The sequence below is a fragment of the Dreissena polymorpha genome, chromosome 6, assembly GCF_020536995.1.
Source record: "Dreissena polymorpha isolate Duluth1 chromosome 6, UMN_Dpol_1.0, whole genome shotgun sequence".
NCBI classification, from domain to species: Eukaryota; Metazoa; Mollusca; class Bivalvia; order Myida; family Dreissenidae; genus Dreissena; species Dreissena polymorpha.
Genome location: NC_068360.1, coordinates 4575813 through 4595501, shown reverse-complemented (window position 1 = coordinate 4595501; position 19689 = coordinate 4575813). Strand labels below are relative to the sequence as shown.

Below are 19689 nucleotides of genomic sequence, written 5' to 3'. Positions count from 1 at the left end.
GAAATTTGCACAGGAAACGAAAAAGTTTTCTTTATATTGATTACCGAATCATGTTAGTTAATTTACTAGCAAAATTTCAATAAAAGTAGTAAATAATGCTACAACTATTAAAATGCCATTTGAGCCGCGTTATGCGAAAATGGGTATTATTCCATATTCGGCTATCGCGCAGTGTGGCCAAGAGCTACGCATACCGCTATAAAGTCACGCAAGCATTCGTGACTTCATAAGCGGACATGGTAGTTTCTGACAAGACTGCGCGATTGCCGCATATTGCATAAGACCCATTTTCGCACAACGCGGATCAATTGTGCTCATTTCAGAGCTCCCACTTACCTGAAGATGCGTCTCTCAAATACAGCAATAAGGTGAATACGATCGAGCCTATAACAAAATATAATGGCGGTAAATATTATTATATTCAGCGTGAATAATAACGATCATCTTCAATTTCAGTTGAGCTGTTATTTGTTTGTTGTCGGGGAATGAACTTGAGGTCTAATTCATTCACACGAACTCAATATAGTTCCTCAAAAATTGCCAACGTGCCATGTGCAGATAAAATCAAATATGTTTTTTTTCTCTATAAAAATACGATTTTGCTGTTTAAGGTAACTGCGTGATATCAACTTCATCTTAGCCAAAGTATGTTATTTAAATGTACTTGTTTATAAAGTTTTATATTTTTAAAAATAATAAAATAATTATTTTTTTTGGAATATGTGTTATCAAATATTGAATTATTCTTAGGTAAATAATCACAAATGATTGGGAACAATGTGTCTACCCTTGAGATTAAACCCGGGCCATCTAGAAGCAAATGCTATTAATATCCATAATCCAGTAACACATTATTATCCTTAATCATCATCATCATCATCATCATCATCATCATCATCATCATCATCATCATCATCATCATCATCATCATCATCATCATCATCATCATCATCATCATCATCATCATCAATATCATCATAATTATCATCATCATCATTATCATCACCATCATCCTCACTACCATCAGCACCACCATCATCATCATCATCGTCATCTTCATCATCGCCATCATCATCATTATCACCATCAGCATCATCATCTTCATCATCATCAGCTGCAGCTGCATCATCATCATCATTATTATAATAATAATTATCATCATCATCAATAACTTCTTAATAAATAACATTTACTGTTGTGCCGTATAAGAGACATCTATGTTGCCTGGCTTTTGGCAATAACCAGATAGTTTAAAATGTTTTGCGGTAGTTCGTTCTGTTGATGAGGAAAAACAAACAAATAATGTTAAAACATAGGCTTGATTTGAATTCAGTTATGTGGAGATACTTACAAGTGGTGCACATAATAAAGAAGACTTTCAGCACAAAATAGCCCATGTTATCTACGATGTAGCCTGTAATATAGGCGTTCACGGCCTGACACGCTGAGTTTATTGTAAACGCACTGAAATGAAAATAAAAAATATAATTAATTCAAACACTGATCGCATTGAATGTTATCATATATTCTAACACGGCACGTGGCTTGTTTTCTATAGACAAAGAAGGAAATCAAGCGTGGGTTATTCTTCAATAACTTATGGGCGGAGCTTAATGTTTCGAAAATAGTTCCGAATAAATAAAATATTGCAGTAAAATGCACGTGCTAAACCCCGCTCTAAAAGAAATGTAATAATGTAGCATGTATATAAATGTAAGAAAACAACACATTGTATATTTGGTGATAAGTGGCATAACCACGCCTACAAAGAATGTTATTTGTTAGGAAACATAATTCAGAAAACATTTTTATCCTGCCTCTGTTGCAAAGATTGACCAAATAAAGCAGGGTCGGATAAACTAGTCGATATCCGGCAGCACATTACGTGACCGTGATCTAAACGTAAGTATGTATTCCTACGCGCCGATTAACATGTTCTAATATTTGACCTTTGAAATTTATTGAGACGCATCATGAATGTTATAGTTATATTATATATCATCCTTTTTCTTCTTTAAAATATATTACCGAACCAGCTTTCCGTATTTATCATTTTTATTTACTTGATAACGCAATTTATGACGTATCTAGTGTGACGTCATTTCGCAAACAAAACATACTACCTAGTTTCTTTAAGGATTTAATAGGGACAACAATTTTGACGTGGTGGTTTTAACAGTATTTTTTTCATATTTTAAAGCATCGAACGAATCATAAACGTATTTAGGATTGTGTGTTTGTCATTCAACAGTGTTAACTTCGATAGGAATAAAATAATTCGCTACGACAGGATTACGATTTCGTAAATCGGGTTTTGGGTCAGAATGGTTAGATTCGATACAAACGCTATAAAAAATAGTGTGGTTTAAAATACATTTTGATAATAGAGATGGATAAACAGAAAATGGATTTCGACAAAGGGATGGAAGAACACACAACGGATGTGTATATCGTTGTAAATTTATTGTTATAAGCAATGGATTAAAGTTGTCATTAAGGTAAATAAAGTTTAGTTTTTGTTTTGCTGCTACATTTCGTTTTCATTTTTACCAAGAAAAATATCACATTCTCGATTCGTGTTTTATTTCTTCTCATATTTTCAAAAGAAAAGTATAAAAAGGAGCAGTTTAATGTGGAACTATTTTTTACGTGACACAATCGGTAGTTATTCGGTTGACAGGAATGTAGAAGGCCCGACAAGAATAAATATATTGTTATGTCAATTAATCATTTGTCTTTGATAAAATGTGTCAACGGCATGAAGCAGGATAAATCAAATACATGGTTGGTGCCAAGATGGAGAAAGTGTATCCGGTTCGGCCCGAAAAAGAAAAATAGGGCTCGCTAAAGCTCGCCCTATTTTCTTTTTCTAAGCCTCACCGGATAAACTTTCTCCATCTCGGCACCAACCATGTATTCTCTATATAGCATGCCAGCTTTTCAGTAGCATCAATAAACGTTACGTCATTAAGTTTCTACAATTGTAGTTTTCAATGAAAGTGACGTCATTTGCAAAATATTTATGAATGAAAATGACGTCATATGTTTGTTCAATCAATGACGTCAATAAATAGTCAACTGTGTACTAAGAAGGGCGGATTATTGAAAAATATAGTTCACGTCCTAAAGCTTGATAACTAAATCAATCAGAATCGTGTTAGAATCGAAATAATATTTTTCTATTATGGTTTGTTGTCGAATAACCCACAGTAAGTTGTATAGATGCGTGTTATCAAATCACTCGTGCTTCGCACTCGTGATTTAATTCCTACGCATCTATACTCCTTACTGTGGGTTATTCGACAACAAACCATGATAGAAAAGTATTATTTCTTAAATAAAGCATGATAACTATATTGTCACTATCGTGCCGGATAAACCCCAGCATGCAACGTTGTCAGGGGGGGGGGAGGAGCATTGTCAGTTCAGTTTTACAAACAGGTTTCTAAAAAAGTTTCTTAACTAAAAAGATTCATCTTGTACCTCGTTTTATAATAACATCCCTCGGCACAATTTCAGCATTCACGAGGGCGATAACTTTGAATTATGAACGCAAGAGTTATGGTTCTTGTGCAATCCACTTATGTTCATAAGATTTTAACCCATTCATGCCTTGCGTCTAGAAAAAAGGCCTTGGCAAACAGCGTAGACCCAGATGAGACGCCGCATGATGCGGCGTCTCATCAGGGTCTGCGCTGTTTGCTTAAAGGAATTTCTGTAAGAAATATTCTAAATACAGAAATAAATATACTAGACATCCATAATTTTGCAAATAAATTGATTCAATTTAGAAGGATGGGAGAGTCCATTAGGCTTAAATGGATTAAACTTCGCTGAAATCCTGGAGGCCGTTTTATCAACAGATCTTAGCGTGATCTTACGTAAGATTCGTAGGATTTTGTCGTACGCTGATCGTAAGTGCTGCGTACCGTTTTATCAAAGAAATCGCAGTTAAGATGTCGTAAGATTTGTGCTTAAAGCTACGACTGGGTAAGACCACTCTTAGCGTTCGTAAACCTTCGTAAACACGGCGGCCGCACGCGCTTTAAACGTTGGTCAACCAAGAGAGATGAGAATGTTTCGAAAAAGAAAGGATTTAGAGATCTCCGTGATGGAAAAATATTGATACTATTGGACGTATTTATGTTTGATAACGTTAAATATATTCGTTAAATCATTTTCTGCATTCTGTCCAAGGGAAATTAAATTTGTGATGTTTGGATAATTAATTCGTTAAATAGGTAAGTATTTAGTCATCTTTATTCAATTTCTAGCAAAACAAATGTTTTATGTTTTTTTTTTAAGTAAAACAGTTCATTTGTCATTAAATATTGAATGTTAACGGGTGGAATAGAATTCGGATATTTCACATTTCGGACGCTGCTATACAAATTAGTTGTCGACGCAAAATCCTGATATGCCTTTTGCGCATAAAGTTTTGAAGTATTTTTCTTTCTAATGAATAATAAATAATGCACTGTATAATGTCTGCAATATCTACCCCAACGATTATTAGTCATAAACTTTGCAATCCCAACATTTAAATATCAATGTTCTGTCAAAATTAGATTTATGAATTGTACAGTAATATATACAGTATCTGAGCAACATAAATCTCACACTGCACGGTGAGATGCAAGGTAGCAAAGTTATATTCTGATCTAGTTACGCTCTTGCCAAATGGCAATGTTATTTTAACTAGAAATGGCGTGGCAGAGGCCGACTCGTATCCCCACGCCGAATGTTTGACCTAGGTGTGCCCCAGGGTTGGTAATGGGGCCATGCATAGCTGAGATTGACCATATTGTCATAAGAGAAGTTCAGTATCAATTAGAAGTGAATCGGTGTAGAAAAGAAGAAATTATAGTAAAAGGCAATTTTGGGTGGGTGTGGTCTATGTGGGCGGGGCCCCAGGGTTGGTAATGGGGCCATGCATAGTTGAGATTGACCGTTTTGTCATAAGAGAGGTTCAGTATCAATTTGAAGTGAATCTGTGTAGAAATGAAGAAATTATAGTAAAAGGCAATTTTGGGTGGGTGTGGTCTATGTGGGCGGGGCGCCCCAGGGTTGGTAATGGGGCCATGCATAGTTGAGATTGACTGTATTGTCATAAGAGAAGTTCAATATCAATTTGAAGTGAATCGGTGTAGAAATGAAGAAATTATAGTAAAGGCAATTTTGGGTGGGTGTGGTCTATGTGGGCAGGGCCCCAGGGTTGGTTATGGGGCCATGCATAGTTGAGATTGACCCTAATGTCATAAGAGAAGTTCAGTATCAATTTGAAGTGAATCCGTGTAGAAATGAAAAAATTATAGTAAATGGAATTTTTTGGTGGGTGTGGCCTATGTGGGCGGGCGCCCCAGGGTTGGGATTGGGGCCATGCATAGTTGAGATTGACCCTAATGTCATAACAAAAGTTCAGTATCAATTTGAAGTGAATCCGTGTAGAAATGAAAAAATTATAGTAAATGGAAATTTTTGGTGGGTGTGGCCTATGTGGGCGGGGCGCCCCAGGGTTGGGAATGGGGCCATGCATGGTTGAGATTGACCGTATTGTCATAAGAGAGGTTCAGTATCAATTTGAAGTGAATCGGTGTAGAAATAAAGAAGTAAATGTAAAATAACCTAAAAAAATGAGCGATAATTTCTGACGCGGCCCCACCCCAACCGCTATAACTTTTAACCCAGGGGTCAGATCAAAATTCCAAATAGTGCAGGGTCGCACATATGCTCATAGCTACCATGTGTGTAAGTTTCAAGGTTCTAGTGCTTTTAGTGTAGGAGGAGATAGTGGCCAGGACGGACAGACAGACAGACAGACGGACGGACGGACGGCGGAGATAACCACAATATCCCCACCTTTTTTTCAAAAAGCGTGGGGATAATGACCCTGTATCACACTGTACAATGTCACTTGTCAGTCAGAAGTGGCTTATCTAATAGTGTTAAATCATAAAACATGTGAATTAAATAGATGCCCCAATCATTCAACAAAGCTAGTGAAACACATTTCACATTTTAAAGTATAGTTTATTTGCAGGTTCATTGAGATTGTGTCAAAATGGCTTGGGTCAACACACACGACGCCTCTGTCTTTGTCCGTGGTTTGAAGGTATGACATTAAATAATGTGCTTTTATGGATATACCATTAGAGGGGCTATGGCTAGTATTGGCTAGGAAAAAGTGGAATACTACTGTTATGATGATGCAAATATTTTATTTTTTACATCAATGCATTGCACATTACTAAAATATAATGAGTTTAATGTGCATACATAATTTTACTTTTAATTTCTTTCAACAACATAAAAGATTCAATTATATTTCTGTATGTGTGTACACACTGTATCAACACATAAAATATGCATATCAATGTTAAATTTATAATTTAAATGAATTTAAGATTGCGTGAAGCTTGCGAACATCCTAAAGCTACCTTCATAAACCGTTTAACTAATGATTGTTCCAACTTAAACTTAGCTTATTATAAATTTGTAATTAGACTTTTCTGGAAGAAAACCACAAGAGACACCTACTGGGGGACTCCGGCTATCAAGTTCAATAGGTACAACAATGCCCAGTCAAGTGTTCTGTGGTTGATAGGGCTTTTGGACTGCCAAAGAGTAGATTTAGGTATGTAAACTTACTACATGTATGTTTATTTAGTTCAAAACACATTCAGTTAATCAACATAAGACACCATTTAATAATCACAAAATAAATCTCCCCACAAAATATTGGATAAAAAGTGTGATGCTTTATGCCTTTAATAATCTTTAGAGCATAATTGTAATCGTCACATCTACATCATAACAATTTAGTAAACGTACACTGTGGAAAGCCGTAAGAATTGCACCTGTTCGTCCTCTGTGTCTGTCTGTTCATCTGTGGATAGATTTTGCATAACAGCAACTGCTGAATGACCTTAATGTGTTAATGATGGTAGCTGTACACAAATGTGTAATTAAATTTGTTTTGTTATTTGTTATCAAGTTTTGAGCATATATACACAAGTTGTTTGTACTGAAGAAATTTGTCTTTAATTACTGATGGACTTGTTTGTTTATCTCAACGTGACATCGGGGCATCAGTGAAGGAGACACATGTAGTGAAAATAACATTTGATACAGATTTTGAAGTTCCTTTCATATGCACGTGCATGTGTTGATAAAAATGGATGCCATAGATTATTGCAAATTTTGTTTTATGAATTTATTTCTTTACCCATTTTAGACTTAAATTTAATTTATATCTGAAGATGTTAATCAATTAAATAAAATGCATAATAATCATTAGTTTTGATAATAAATTGGATATTGTAATTAAATCACTAGTTAATATTGATTGTTATTCTCTATCGACAGGTGTCTACATAAAACTGGCGGTTGTTTATTCATGAGACACGATGAGTGCTGTCAAGCAGTGGCTGCATGAATGCGCCTGCACAATTTATGCATAGATTAGCAGGTGCCACTGCCTGAACAACTTACTGAGGCACAAGAAGTGGATGACGTTGTGCACAGTCCACAACAGGGCCAAAATGCTGCTTATATGGACAACACATCATTAACTTATTTATGTAGTTGCTGTTTTATGCTCACATGTGCACGAAGTGCTATAGGTGAGTCATTGTGGTCAGTCTATGTTCGGCAACATGTGTTAAAGCGGGTATATACGATTTTGTCAAATATTTATGAATTTATATAAACTGTGTAAAAAACTTATTTTATATATATTTCAATATAAATTAAAATAAAAGTTAAGAAGAACATATGTCGAAAAATGCGAAATAAGCCAGATATTTAATTCTGAAATTGAAAACGGCTGTACAGCCGAATTCGCCAGCATGTATACCATACATGTACGATGTGCATCTAAACTTAGTTTAATGGTTTATTTGAATTCCTGCAACGATATCTATTCATACGACACACGAACACTATCTGCGATCCTAATACAAAGACGAATGCTTCGGTTATTGTAGGAAAATATGTACGTCACTATCGGCTCGGGGCGCTAATTTGTCTTTGCTGCATTTTATGAAATTCGGCTTTAATGTATAATTTTTCTTGCCTATTTTGTGTTATTGTAACATATTTTATCAATATATTACAATTAAACACATATAAAAAATCGTATATACCCGCTTTAATATTCAATATTTGACTCTTTGTTGATGAAACATGGTCATTATGTTTCTGCTAATGATACATAATAACTTAAAAAGTTAATGATTTCTTGTCTATGAGCTGCTGCATTTCGGTCAAGTGTGGTCAACATCTTTGTAAAAGTGTGGATATTGACAATTTCTGCCGTTCTTTTTTGGATTTTTTTCATTAAAGACACACTTTTTACAATATTCATTTATGCAATGCGTACGATGATTACATGTTTCCTTTATAGTATAACAAAGTAAAAATAAATTCTACTCCTTTATTTAATTATCTTTGTAACATAACAATACAGGGTTTTCTCCAACAACTCTACAGCTAGGGAACAATGAAGTGGAACACTATCTGAAAATGAAATACATTTTATGTTAATAAAATTTGTATTTTTAAGACAAGTGATGAAATAAAAGGTTAACATTGTAACATAAAGAGATGTGGTTTCTGTTTGTTCTTTAAAGAGCATGTACTGTGTATACTGCACATCAGACAAGGTTCTGTTGGAACTAATAATTTCATATAAAACATTCTTGAGAATGAATTGTATCATTAATGTTAAGATGGATTGTTAATTCATTATTACACATTCATGATCTGCACTTCATAAGTTAATCTTTAATTTTCATGGAACTCGCATCTTTTTTTTCTTACCGGCTCAAATGACTGGGCCTCACATGCGCTGTTTCGCGGATTTCCTATAATGATTATATATGAATGAATATGACTCGTAAAATAACATAAGTAATCCAATATGTTATTTTAGCTTATGTATACTCGTTAATTATTTTCTAGAAGTCCATGTAAAAAAAATTAACTTTTTTGTATTTACTAAAAAAAAATTGATATTCAATTGATTTTTACAATTGGTATTGTGAAATGTGATTAACCTTTTTTATGCTCCCCCAAAATTTATTTTGAAGGGAGCATATAGTCGCCACTTCGTCTGTCCGTGCGTCTGTCCGTCCGTCCGTGCACAATTTTTGTCCGGGCTATTTCTCAGAAACTAATGACCGGAATTCAATGAAACTTTATGGGATGCTTCACTACCAAGAGGAGATGTGCATATTATCAGCGGGTTCTGGTTGGATGATTTATTTCAGAGTTATGGCCCTTTGAAATTTTCCATTAAATGTACATATAGTGCAATTCTTGTCCGGGCTATTTCTCAGCAACTAATGACTGGAATTCAATGAGACTTTATGGGAAGCTTCACGACCAAGAGGAGATGTGCATATTATCAGCGGGTTCTGGTCAGATGATATTTCACAGAGTTATGGCCCTTTGAAATTGTCTATAAAAAAATTATTGTCCCCCCCAACTACTGTGCCATCAAAACGTTTCCTTTTATTGACGATGCTGCGAAGCATACCTCGCTGATTATCATTGATAAAGGTATAGGAAGCTCAGCTATAAATAGGACAGCTTATTCTGGGAAAAGATTTAATAATAGTTTGAAAACGTTAATTTTAAATCAGTTATATTCAATCCATTGTATGTTTATAGATCAATGAAACAACTATGCATTTTCTGTATTGTATTTGACATTTGTCGTGATTCAGTAAATAAATTGCGAATTAAAACGTGTATAATTAACTTTCAACGCGATCATGAGTGTAAATAAAACAAATTATTTCGAACCTGCCATTTGTAAACCTTGTAGCGACTATGGTATATAAACAGCATAATAGCCGTATCATATCTGTGATACTCGCTCTTCAGCGTGCTTTCTCATTTTGCAGATTAAATAAACTTTTCAAACATAAATTACAGAGCCACATCAGTGCACATACTATGTTTGACAATTCATTCGTTTGTTGGATATTGTTGAAAAAGAACAATAATCAAAAGAGAAAAAGTATATGTTCATGCACATGGGATTGTGAAATCATGTCCGTACACAAAGCATCATTAACTTAGGAAAGGAAACAACGAAATATAAAGTTTGGTATGATATAAATGTGAAATTAAAGAGCATGGTGTAATTAAAGAGCATGTCAAGTTTTGAATTTATATGCTGAAACGTAATGTTATAACCCACAAACGTTTTACTGTAACAGACAGTTTTTTTTAAATAAGTGGTACAGAAAATACACGTCGAATACCTTTTTTAAGATATTTCTTGTTATATTTGATCGAGAATGTAACCCGCCTCCCAGTTTCGCTGAAAGGATCAAGTTCCCCACGGGTACTACTTCTCCGTACCCCCAATTTTGTTTTCGTACCCTACATTTTTCGTACCCATTTTTTTTTCGTACCCAATTTTTTTTCGTACCCAAATTTTTGCTCGTAACCAAATTTTTTTTCGTACCCAATTTTTTTCCTACCGAATTTTTTTTCGTAACCAAATCTTTTTACGTTCTTAATTTTTTTTTGGCATAATTGTTGTACCCAAAATTTTCGTACCCATTTTTTTCCTACCCAAAATTTTCGTACCCACATACAGAGGTGTGGTGATGTAGATACATTTATATAGGTGCTTTTATATCAATCCTCTTCAAAAGCATCGTCACATCAGTACTGTCAGTACTTTGATCTGAAAATATAGTGCAATATTGTGACAAAAAAAAACTTTGGGGAGCATCATCCGTCTCCGACGGTTTCTTGTTTTTAAATAACATGTATTTAATAAATCACCAAAATAACTTTATATATGAGTCGCGCTCTGAGAAAATGGGGTTAAATGCATGTGCGTAAAGTATCGTCCCAGATTTGCCTGTGCAGTCTGCACAGGCCAATCAGGGACGACACTTTCCGTTTGTATTATATGTTTCGTTTTAAGAAAGACTCTTCTTAGCAAAAATCCAGTTTAGGCAGAAAGTTGTCCCTGATTGGCCTGTGCGGACTGCACATGCTAATCTGGTATGACACTTTATGCACATGCATTAAACCCCCTTTTCACAGAGCGGGACTCATATGTAAGTATATGCAATGTTTTTATTTTGGTATTTTGCGAAATTACTTGTATCTAACGATAAATATTCATTAATAAATATGGACAATCGATCTTTATGAGCTGTCATGCATACAAACATGTACATTCAATGACGAAGATATTTTGATTTATGCATTTACGTATTACAATTGGAAATGTATCTGTAACCAAGTAACTTAATAAATAACAATATTTATGTCACATAATTAATTTGTGATTATGATAACGTTGTTAAACCTTATTTATTTTATGTGTTTTGTAACATTGACACACCTACACGAATAAATGTGCTAACTTTATACTGTGTACTTGATTAATTATCTTACCAACTTTTGTTCAACTGATGTGATGGATGAGATCTCATCATTCACACATGGTTGTTGTTGTGCGTCTGAAAAGAAAGTACAAAGTGTTCAAATTCAAACATTCCACAGTTGAACGAAAAAAGTGATGAATGGATACCAAAAACCTAAATATAAGAAATAATTATGGTAAATATATGTCATAATATGTTAACAAATATTGACATACATGAACTGGACTGGAATGTGTCAACAGAAAACAGCAAACACACAATACACAACAATGATTATTCCTAATGATTTTTCCGTGCAAATTCATTATAAATGTTTTTATGTATAATTCAAAGTACAATATTAACCTTTTGCTCCCAGTCTAACTTTAATTTTTAAAATTTTACATGTGACTGACATTGTGAATTTTTTATAATCATTTTGTGGTAAGAGTAAGTTAGTAAATAAGGGTCATGAGATTTCATTAGTTAATATACCTTAAAGTCCGTCCATTTCTTGATAAATTTGGCTATCTTGGGGCTACACAATCAAATGCTGTTCACTCTGAAATTGAGTGATAGTTTTCAGGTTTATGTTTATAATTGAAAATTAATTCTAAAGCTATGTACACTGGGTAATAAAGTAAATTCTATGCCAAAAATAAATATACAGTAGGCATCCGTATATACTATCGCGGTGGTGTAGTGGATGAGGTGTCCGCCTAGCGATCGGGAGTTCGTAGGTTCGCTCCCTACTCGAGGAGCATTCTCATTATTTCCTCCATAGACACCAAGTACTGGTTCTTCCTAGGAAACGGACTCGACAGTGTCCATATCTGCCTATATCGGCCTTCATGTAATAGTCAGCAATTAACTGTAGGAAGTACGAAGTAGAAGAAGAAGTACGAAGTAGAAGAAGTACGAAAACAAATATATAGCGAAAGAAGCGGAAATGTGTTAGATTAGAATGTTCCTTGAAAAGAGAGATACATTTACCCTAAAAACAAACATAAAAATAAATTGTTTTCTTCAAATGTGGGGCATAGAAATAATGTATTGATTGATACTCGAATACTCTTCTGCCAAAAACATTAGATATGAACACACAATAACGATTTGTCATTTTAAAGGCTGAAAGTTCCAAACGCGGGAAAATATGATTTCGTTATAACAGTACTTGCAACTAGAATTCAGAAAATAAATACATAAAATAAATGCATAAAACATTTCGATTCTTTGGTGTAAAATAACGATATAAATTTAATAAAAACTCAGTATCAATTACGAGACAAATTGACAGACATAAACGCTATAATATTTAAGACATGAGTCATGATATCCCTACATTTAGTACTACTATTAGTAAATCATAACTATCATTAACTACTTGCCTCTGTTTACGTTGTTGGCCATCTTGCTTTTTTGACATAAACGCGGGAAATCGTGTGAGGTTTTTCGACTGGTTCGCGATTTTCCAGATCGTACCCTTAACTAAAATCTTAGCTGCGGGTATTAGCTGATCGTAAATGAAATCGTAAGTCAAGGATTTAAGATAAGATCCGCTAAGATAAAATCTGTTGATAAAACGGCCTCCCGCTTTATAACAAACAAAAGACAATAACTCAATATATCGAAGCAAGATTTTTGGAGTTTGTTATCTTCTCATTCCCTCAATAAAATCAGATGTTCTTACATATCAAGTTTCAAGTGCATTCCTCTTTTAGTTTTGAGATATGCTGCAGACAAACAATCGTTGTAAAAATATGCACAGGGCAGTAACTAAGATATTATGAACGCAAGCGTTTAGAGTTGTAGTGCGCTGCACGTGCCCTAAAATATAAGATGTACATACCTGTCAAGTTTTGATGTGATACTATTTTACTTGTCAATATATGCTCGGACAAACTTTTAGTAACAAACATTCAAGGAACCTTTTCACAGATTTAGGCATGAACTACTTTAAATTGATAAGCGTATACATAGAAACTTAATAGCTCCATTAAAAAACAAGAATAACATTAAAAAAGAAAAAGGTAATATAAAACTGGACTCGAACCACTGACCCTTGGCGTTAAAGTCTATGTTTAATTTATTCTCTATATAAGCAATCCAAGTAATGTTAAAAATATAACGATAACAACACACCTCTCCAAATTATTCAATCGTTAAGCGTTAATAATGCTTCATAAATTTCAGGTTTTTAAATCATCAAAAGATGCATATAATCGATATTTGAGAGCATAGTAAATGTTCAGTACTACTGTTTCCTCACAAATATCATAACTACAACGAAAATTTGCGGTTGGGTAACGCTAGTTTAAACTCACAAATTAAACTGTTAATTAAACTTAGAACAGGGTCAATATACAATGCTGTATACCAGTATGACAAATCTGGACGTTGCAGATGTTAGAGATATTTTTGTGCAAATTAAGTCTATAACAACAATTAAAATATAAAAGGAATCCTTAGTAGCTTAAAGGTAATTATTCTTGTGATTTTTAACGTATGAGCATAACAATTGAACATACAACATGTTTACAACCTCATATCAGGGAAAGACAGACAGACGGACGGTAAACACCTCCCCTTATCTCGTGATGTGGGGTATAAGTACTAAAATATGTGTGTGTTGTACAAATCAATACAATTAACACTTTTCCTAAGAACATTGCTAAAAAATCCTAATATTGTATCTGACGTTATAAGGCTGTATATAGAGGTTGAATAAGCAAATATTTCTGCTTTAATAATGTTGTCATAATTTGACATGGTGTATAATCATTAAGGCCATATACCATTCCAAAATTAGTACTAAGAGGAAAGGGACACTACTAGATAGCTAACTTTCCAATCTAATAAAATGTTTGTAACTTATGTTGTAAACTTATTCTTGAATAAATAAGTTGAAACCAAATTCGGACTATTTTACGGTTTGGGCACATTTCCGGTATAACCAATTTATTATTAAGCCGTGTGATGCGAAAGGCTAGATTCTTATCAGCATGTGACCAATCAGCCTGCGGAATATCAGCCTGTGGCAAATCAGCCAGAGGTAAATCAGTCTGCGGCAAATCAGCCTGTGTTAAATCAGCCTGCTGATAAATGCTAGTGACTAAAAAGCGTACAACAAAGTCCCTTATCAAAATACGCAATTGTTCAGACTAATCTTAAGCCACTCTGGCAGCTAATTTCAATTAAACGTATTTTCGCATGACGCGGCCCCTGTGTACTTACATGCCAAACGCGGTTCCCAGATGATTGGGCGCTATAACATACGTCACAAGCGGCTGCCAAGTGGTCATAACCAGTGAATAACCGAGTCCTAACAAAACCTGCAACAAGAGAAGATTTTCATAAATATGGTATTCCAGGCAAATCCTGGTACCAAATACGATAAGCAAACCGTTGGCTATACATATACCTGTGAAATTATTTCATTTTAAAATTATCGGACCTTTCATCTGTATTCTTTTCTGATTTTAAATTGTTTTTGTCTGTTTTGTCTTTTCGTTAATAAGTGTTCTTATGTGAATATGAAAATGCACAGATGTGTATGTTATTCTCAAATATTTTCATTATTCATTAACACTGTTGGCGTCGTTATTAGTTTGAGGCAGGGCCAGAGAGAAGGCGGACGGAAAGCTTGAATCGGCCGGCCTCAATCTGATGATTTCCCGTCCCTAACGTCTGTTTCTTCAACAGATGTTGGTGATTATACGGATATAACAAGCTTGCATGGAGACCCAGCTTGGGAAAGTATATGGCGTCTGTTGGGTGTGGTCTTGACCTTTGAGGTAATAGACAAGTGGTTCACTATACACTCAGTCTCCTCATAATGGTCATTTAAGATAGGTTGTGTTAGATTGAATGATGAGTTAACAAGTTACAGCATGGATAAGCTGTTTTATAGCAAACTTTGACCTTTGAACTCAAAGTGTGACCCTGAACTCTGAGGTAGGAAGACCGATTCTACACACGAAATCCCAAATGGTTGCCATTAGTGATCAATTATCTTAAAATTTGAGGTAAGGAGACATGTTTAACAAGACGTCGTGTAATGATAAACATCTTTTGTTTGAAGTCATTTTAAAATCCATAAATAAATGGCAGTATTTCGGTTGAGAAAGAAATGTTCAAGATATTGCATGGTTAAATTTGACTTTTTACCTCTGAGCATGACCTTAACCGTTGAAAAACGGTACTGTTGTTACTCACGAAATGCAGCCTCTTCGTGGTTTTATTTGCGGTAAGTTATATTAAAACATAACTACAAGGTTGAGTCAAATCTAGCTCTTTCTATGCCAAATTTGATCTTCAACTATTAAAAGTGGCAACGTTCTCTAATGTAGGGAGGCGAGTTTTACAAGCAGCTTGTCGTCTTGAGATGGGTTGCATGTATGTCAATTTATTTCAAAATAATCAAAATACTGCAAAGATAGAGCTACAAATATCAGATTGATTCGCTCATATACACAGACTGAAAGATGTTTATGCTGCATTCTCCGTAAGTCGAGTTTGCAATAACAATAGCACACAAACGTCACTGGTTAAGTGAACTATCATCAATAACATTGCAGTCAAGGGAAGTAACTAAGTCACTCTTTTCGATATAAATATTAAAGAGTTGTCTCACATTCAAATGTTACATGAGCTTATTTTATGACTGAAGATGTAACAAGGTTTTTTTAAGAATTGACCTGTTTACATAAAACGAACGTGGCCCGGATTCATACTCGTTCTAATATTTCAAGATAAAGATGCCGACCAAAATTTAAGCTATAATAATTACAAATAAATTGTTAACATGGTTTTTCTCATATTTAATCTAGAGACCTTTTGTGATCCATATGGCCCAGGTAGATTCAAACTCGCATATAAACTGCGAAGGTGAACATTCTGACCACGTAAAATGGGCCATAAATGTGGCCTATGGAGTGTTTTTGTCTCATATTTGACCTCGTGACCTAGTATTCGACCCAGTTGAAAATCCGGCCTGTGTATTGGTAACAAGGTTTTTCTAAGATAATATATTAAACCTGGTGACCTAGATTTGGGACGAACGGGACCCTGATTCTAACTTGGCATAGATAGTGTCATGCATTAACATCAATTTTGGATGAAAATGATTCCTCTAGAGTGGTAACAAGCTTATAGTTAACGACGCAACACATACAACGCCCACCGGACAGCGCACATCGACGGATGCCGGACACGTTTTCTGCTTAAAAAGTCGAGTTGGTAGATAGGTATTTTCCCGACATTCAGTAATGGGTAGCAATCATGTATCCCTAAAACAATTTGTGCACATTCATTTTTAGAGGAATTGTTCTAATATGTTTTGTGTTTGTAACTAACGAGCAGACCTAGCTTTGGCTTGCTGTGTGACCAGTTGAATTTACCTAAAGGTCAATGTAACTCAAAAAGGGCCAATTATATCCGCCCAATAACTTTAACTCGGATGGAGGTATACCGTTTAAATATCACCTATTTTGGGATTGAACAATTATTTACATTAAATTCATTACTCAAAAATTGAAAACGTTGTTCCGTGACATTGTTATATTCCTTGTTATTTATAATTGTTAAATACGAATGTGTTTAAAATATATGTTTACAACCAGTAACTTAAAACAAGATTTAATTTATCATCGAAATTTTGTGGTTCATGCAATGTTAACTATCGTATAAAACTTGCTGATTGCATTCATCACCTGATACTGTTTTCCAAGTTTTATTATTCCTATAGTCCACTTACCGTGCATGCGTACGGTTCTACAAATGTGAATGTGAGTAAAAGGTGACTGGCCAAAGAGAGGAACAGTCCGGTCAACATCCAGATAAGATTTCGGCCCACTTTGTCAATTGCGGCTCCAAAAAGCGGTATCGTCACTGCCCCGACGAGGAAAACAATGCTGAAAACATGTAACAAAAAAGCACAGACGCTCAATTGTCCGTGTTTATAAAGTACATGCTAATCGGACTGATATGCCGGCTTGGTTTATAAACAATTATACAACATGTATTATACTATTATAGGCATTAATTATTGGACGATATAGTGGTTTGTGACATGTCATAGTTAACAGCACAACTGTGTAAACAATCAACAAAACACATGTATATGAAAATAACATGTATAATACCAAATATCTGATCTACCCGCGATTTAACTAAATGGAATTACTCTGGAAAGTTATGCGGATCCTTGACGAACCCCCTACACCGACCCCTTTTCACTATACCCCTACACTACACCCCACGTACTACACCAACTGCACTAGACCTCCCTGCACTAGACCCACTAAACCCCCTTCATTTGACCTCCTACACTAGACCCCTGCATATTACAAAATAAGGATTTAAAGTACATAGCCAATTACCCAGAAAATATGTTGAATTATGTCTCTTCCACATGAGAACATCATGAGAACATGAACATTAACGATCGGAAATTAAAAGTAAAAGAAAAAAATCACTATACATGTATACATGATTTTTTTACTCAAATAACTCACTGTATTTTTTAAATTAAATTATACATCCATAAGTTTAAAATTCAGACAGTGACCATTACCTTTGCCCTTTTTTAGAAGGCGTTGTATATTTTGTTACACCAAGCAGTGCATTTTATGCGTGCAAACATTCGAACGTACGTAGTAAGAATTGTTATATGGAACCTCTGAAAACCAGGTTTGGCCGCTAATTCACTTGATTTACATATCAACATGACCTTAATACATGAAGTAATGTATTGTAATTCAAATAAAAGGAACATGAAATATGTTTGTAAAAATTTGAATATTCATTACACAAAACGGCATATAGTAGTAAAACGTACCAATAAATAATAGGAGTTCCGAATAAAAGAAACAAAGCTGCTATTTAATCAAAAAGTTGCAAATCACGATATGACACGTAAACATGTTATACCTTTCGTGTTCGTGTTCCGGGGTCATATCCTTTTGCTTTAACTTGATAAAAAATATTTTCTACATGGTTTCAAAATTATCCACACAAGAAAGTATGCCTTTTGTGTCTCATAAAGTGACTAAAAATACAAGCAATGTACAGAATAAAAGTGGATTGTTTTTGTCGGGAGAGATATATAGTATTATAAAGCGTCGTACCTATTGATTGCGTTCGCTTCATCCAGGGATCGGTCGTATTTCTTTACAAAGTACAGCCTGAAAACATTTCATCGACGAAATCAATCACACGTCGTTATGAATGTGGAATGTTTGGCGCTCCATAAAAAATGTTCGGGTACAAATTCTTGTTCACTTGTTTCTTATTAAAGGGACGACACTTTCCGCTGAGACTGGATATTTGTTTAAAAGAGACTTATTTTAAACGAACAATTCCATGAAGCAAAAAGTGACTGTTACTGTGCAATAATGAAAGCCGTAGCCTGTTGTCAGTATACATAGTTCTTAAGACATCCCTGTAAATTCTCCGCACTAATGATATAATTACTACGCATACTAATTACCGGCGGTTATTCGACAATAGACTATGATATACAAATATAACTTCCTAAATAACAATTACTGACATAGGTCGCTTAATTATTTCTTAATGTTTAATAGCCCAGGTAATATCGGGACGACTATATGCTGACAAAATGATCTAACTTCCTTACTCTCCCTGGGCAACGAAAGGAAACAACTGCATGTAGTAGAGAGATGCACTGATACCAATGAGCCAGAACGAGGCTGGGAAGCGTCGCACGTCTGAACACGTGGTCATAGATTGGTTCTCCTCTGTCTCTGAAAAAAGAAATCAATAAATGAATCATGTTTTGAGAAAACTGGGCATAATAAATGTGCGTAAAGTGTCGTCCCAGATTAGCCTGTACAGTCCGCACAGGCTAATCTGGGACGACACTTTCCGCCTAAATTGGATTTTTGCTAAGAAGAGACTTCATTTAAACGAAAAATGTCATAAGAGCGGAAAGTGTCGTCCCTGATTAGCCTGTGCAGACTGTACAGGCAAATCTGGGACGAGACTTTACGCACATGCATTATGCCCAGTTTTCTCATAACACGACTCAAATCATTATTCATATCATCAAATGAATGTTGCAGTTTTCATGTTGACTGCATTTCACAAAACAATAAAATATAACAGACCTTGACCCTCCACACCCAATATGCAAACCCATCCTATATACGGATATAATGCATGTATGTGCGTTGTTTCAATGCAACATCTCAATTTGTTATTGCGTCATTTAGCATAAACATTCATTGATATCTTGTTTTTCAGCGACCTTGATCCCCATCTAAAATCTCTA

At 34.8% G+C, this 19689-nt stretch overlaps 2 protein-coding genes and 2 long non-coding RNA genes across 7 annotated transcripts in view; 2 read left to right on the top strand and 2 right to left on the bottom strand.

Annotated features, from left to right (window-relative positions):
* Positions 1 to 19689, top strand: part of LOC127833768 (uncharacterized) — a 232837-nt gene that overhangs the window by 188360 nt on the left and 24788 nt on the right. The window lies entirely within an intron of this gene.
* The window catches only part of LOC127833767 (uncharacterized), a 212382-nt gene that overhangs the window by 179891 nt on the left and 12802 nt on the right, over positions 1 to 19689 (bottom strand). The window contains exons 8-13 of the mRNA XM_052359192.1: positions 19036 to 19162; positions 18524 to 18580; positions 17152 to 17308; positions 14631 to 14728; positions 1352 to 1464; positions 337 to 384 (exon numbers count right to left, since the gene is read on the bottom strand). Coding sequence (XP_052215152.1) covers positions 337 to 384; positions 1352 to 1464; positions 14631 to 14728; positions 17152 to 17308; positions 18524 to 18580; positions 19036 to 19162 — 600 coding nt within the window. The remainder of the gene's footprint in view (positions 1 to 336; positions 385 to 1351; positions 1465 to 14630; positions 14729 to 17151; positions 17309 to 18523; positions 18581 to 19035; positions 19163 to 19689) is intronic.
* LOC127833784 (uncharacterized) lies at positions 3629 to 9989 on the top strand. The gene is made up of 4 exons (XR_008027595.1): positions 3629 to 4241; positions 6041 to 6112; positions 6504 to 6634; positions 7366 to 9989. It is a non-coding gene; the product is annotated as an uncharacterized LOC127833784 (long non-coding RNA).
* On the bottom strand, positions 8421 to 13393 carry LOC127833783 (uncharacterized). The gene is made up of 4 exons (XR_008027594.1): positions 11892 to 13393; positions 11428 to 11492; positions 8821 to 8864; positions 8421 to 8517 (listed from the first exon to the last, which is right to left on the bottom strand). It is a non-coding gene; the product is annotated as an uncharacterized LOC127833783 (long non-coding RNA).